The sequence below is a fragment of the Panicum hallii genome, chromosome 2 (genome assembly GCF_002211085.1).
Source record: "Panicum hallii strain FIL2 chromosome 2, PHallii_v3.1, whole genome shotgun sequence".
Taxonomy (NCBI): domain Eukaryota; kingdom Viridiplantae; phylum Streptophyta; class Magnoliopsida; order Poales; family Poaceae; genus Panicum; species Panicum hallii.
The window spans coordinates 37,701,169-37,704,434 of record NC_038043.1 but is presented as its reverse complement, the minus strand read 5'-3'; the positions used below and the strand labels follow the sequence as shown (position 1 = coordinate 37,704,434).

Genomic DNA, 3,266 nt, shown 5'->3' with positions numbered 1-3,266 from the left:
ACACGGAATTGTTCCAATAATCACTTCTTCCTTACCATTCTTCTCCCCCTCTCTACTGTCACCATCGGTGGCTGAAGAGAACTCGTCCAAGAATTGGTCAAGATCACCTCGTGCCTTGTAATATGGTTCAAGTTCTCTAAATGTGACATCCATACTCACAAACAATCTCCTTCCAATAGGATCCCAACACTTATATCCCTTCTGTGCAGAAGCATAACCAACAAATACACATTTAATGGCTTGTGGATCCAATTTACCCACTGATGGTCGATGGTCTTGCACAAAGCACACACAGCCAAACACTTTAGGTGCAACTTTAAAATTCCTTTGCCCCAACAGTAATTCAGCTGGTGATTTCATACCAAGTATCCTGGACGGCATGCGATTAATCAGATATGCAGCCGTCATGACCGCCTCACTCCAAAGATACTTAGGCACATTCATTTGAAACATCAAGGATCTTGCTACCTCCAACAAATGTCTATTTTTCCTCTCAGCTACCCCATTCTGTGGTGGTGTACCAGGACATGTTGTCTGATGAATGATCCCTTGATCAGAACAATATGAGGCAAACCCATTGTTCACATATTCTGTCCCATTATCACTCCGGATGATCTTAACCTTGGCACCAAATTGATTAGTGACCATTTTATGAAAATCTTTAAAACAACGAAGAACCTCACCCTTGTGCTTAAGCATGTAAATCCATGTCATGCGGGTGTGACAGTCGATAAGGGTAACAAACCACTTAAAACCACTCACAGAAGTAGTTGAACAAGGGCCCCAAACATCTGAATGTATAAGCATAAAAGGTTCACAACTCCGAATACCAATACTAGAATAAGTTGCTCTTGTATGCTTAGCAAGTTCACAAGCATCACATACGAATTTACTTTTATCCAGACCCTTAAACACTTCGGGATACAACCTGTATAGGTTCTCAAAAGGTATATGGCCTAACCGGCGGTGGAGCAAAATGACTACTTCCTCATCCCCTTCCGTTGTTGCTGCTAGTGCTGCCTCCTCATGATTGATGAACCACAGTCCATTACGCCTGACTCCAGTCCCAATCCTCCTCCCAGTGCTCTTCTCCTGAAACACACAATATTGTTCATCAAATATTACTATGCATTTGAATTGATCAATGATCGAGCTAACAGAAAGGAGATTGACTGGGAAAGAGGGAACATGCAAAACAGATGATAATCTAATAGATGGTGTGCATTCTACAGACCCTACACCATGAATGCGTTGTGAGGTGCCATCAGCAATTTGAACAGTTTCAGAATGAGCATGTGGGATGTATGTCTTAAAGGTATGAGATAAGCCAGTGACATGTCTGGATGCCCCTGAATCTATGACCCAGTCTACATGATTTCTATATGAGGATGCAAGTGCCTGCGCCTGAGTACCTTCGCCCGAGTGGGCGTAGTTGGCGAAGTTACCGAAGTGTTGAACGGTAGTGGTTGCAGTAACATCAGGTGGAGTACTAGCTGATTTCTCTGACTCTTTGCTCTTCTGCCACTGTTCCCACATCTTAGCTTGTTCTCCAGTTAGCGTGATAGATGGTGTTTCTTCTGCAACAGCTATATTGGCTCTAGGGCCACCACGACCTCTACCACGTCCTCCACCACGGGTTCCACGACCTCCTCCATAACCACCACGACCACCACGAGCACCCCCACGTGCTCCACGGGCACCACCACCACGAGCACCACTCCCTCTCGGATGAGGACAGTTGTAACTCAAGTGTCCTTTCTCTCCACAGTTATAGCAATCTCTATCATCACTAGCACTGTATGCCGATTTGATTGGATCATTACCACCCATCACCTTAAGTCTACTTTCCTCATTAAGCATAGCCGAAATGGCCTCCTCCATAGTAGGAAGGCTCTCTTGATGGCAGATGGCTGCCCTCCTACTTTCAAACTCAGGATCCAAATTCTTTAAGAAATGGGTTACTCTCCTATCCTCTACCCATTTATGAACAGCCACAGCATCTCTGGAACACTCCATGTGAAGTGGAGCGTAATGATCTAGCTCACCCCATAAATACTGAAGTTCACTAGCATACTGCTCAACAGATCTTCCTGCTTGTTTCACCGCATCTGCCTTATTTTGAATTTCCATCATCATCATCACATTTCCTTTTCTTGAGTACATATTACTCAAGGTCTTCCAAATATGTGCTGCAGTACGCATAGCTTCAACCATCTTACTCACAGATGGGGACATAGATGACAGTAACCATGTCACTATAATTGAGTTAGTGGTGTGCCAAATTCTCCATTCTGAACTAAGTCTATCATCTGGCTCGACACAGTCCTCCTCCAGGTAGTGTTCCACCCCCTTTCCAGCTAGAAGCATCTTCACTCTCCTAGACCAACTCAGGTAATTCTTGCTACCTTCTAGTTTCACATCATTTGGCACAAGCTCCAGCTTCAACTCAGACGGTCCAGACACCGCCTTAGACCCAATCAAACCCAGCCCCATAAGCTCCTGAATCATACACCTCATCTCACTTCTCATCTCATTTTTTGTAATGAGTGAATCCTCTTCGTTCTTGCTGCGGCTATGCTGCTCATTTGCAGCCTTCCTTGCAGCCTCTTCTTCCGAACTCAGCATCTCCATTGGTAATTAATCGAACAAGCCTTCCTTTCCACAATGACACAGCTCTTCTCCCTTCAATCTGCACAACAGTCTCCCTGCGTGCCTTTGCTCAGCCCAGCTCACCCAGCACGTTGCCTTTGCTCCTGTTGCCTCTGCACAACAGCTCACTTTTGCTCCTGTTGCCGAGCTCCTGCAGCCCCTCGCGTGCCGCAGCACCCCCAGTGACGCACGCCCGCGTGCAGCAGCTGACGCACGCCCGCGTGCAGCAGCTCCACCAGCGGCCAGCCCGAGCCTCCTGCGCGCCGCCCCGCGCGTCGTCCGCGGCACCCGCACGCCGCCTGCGCGCCCACGCGCCCGCGCGCGCCGCCTGCGCGCCGTCCGCGGCGCCCGCGCGCCGCCTGCGCCTCCTGCGCGCCCCACGCACGCCCGCGCGCGCGAGCCGAGCGCCTACCGACAACGACGGCGGCCAGCGGAGCAAACCCTAAACCTAGCTCTGTATACCATGTTGTAATTTGGGGGAAAAACTAACTGTAGCACTTGGCCACACCCCTCTCCTTTTTCATTCATTCTTTATGCATATTGGTCCCTAGCTTACATATTATTTACATCAACAGGCTGTGACATTACTGCTCCCTGGAGAGACCAGAGCATAGGAA

General features: G+C 48.3%; 1 protein-coding gene across 2 annotated transcripts; it reads right to left on the bottom strand.

The window, feature by feature from the left end:
- Positions 1–795: 795 nt before the first annotated feature.
- LOC112879856 lies at positions 796–3,008 on the bottom strand. Of its 2 annotated transcripts, none has more exons than XM_025944273.1 (2): positions 1,413–3,008; positions 796–1,092 (listed from the first exon to the last, which is right to left on the bottom strand). In XM_025944273.1, the coding sequence occupies exons 1-2, from the start codon at positions 2,629–2,631 to the stop codon at positions 1,049–1,051; spliced, it is 1,263 nt and encodes a 420-aa protein (XP_025800058.1). In that variant the 5' UTR covers positions 2,632–3,008; the 3' UTR covers positions 796–1,048. The 2 variants fall into 2 exon arrangements, with proteins under 2 accessions (XP_025800058.1, XP_025800059.1); XM_025944274.1 differs by having other exon boundaries at positions 1,446–3,008.
- Positions 3,009–3,266: the final 258 nt, after the last annotated feature.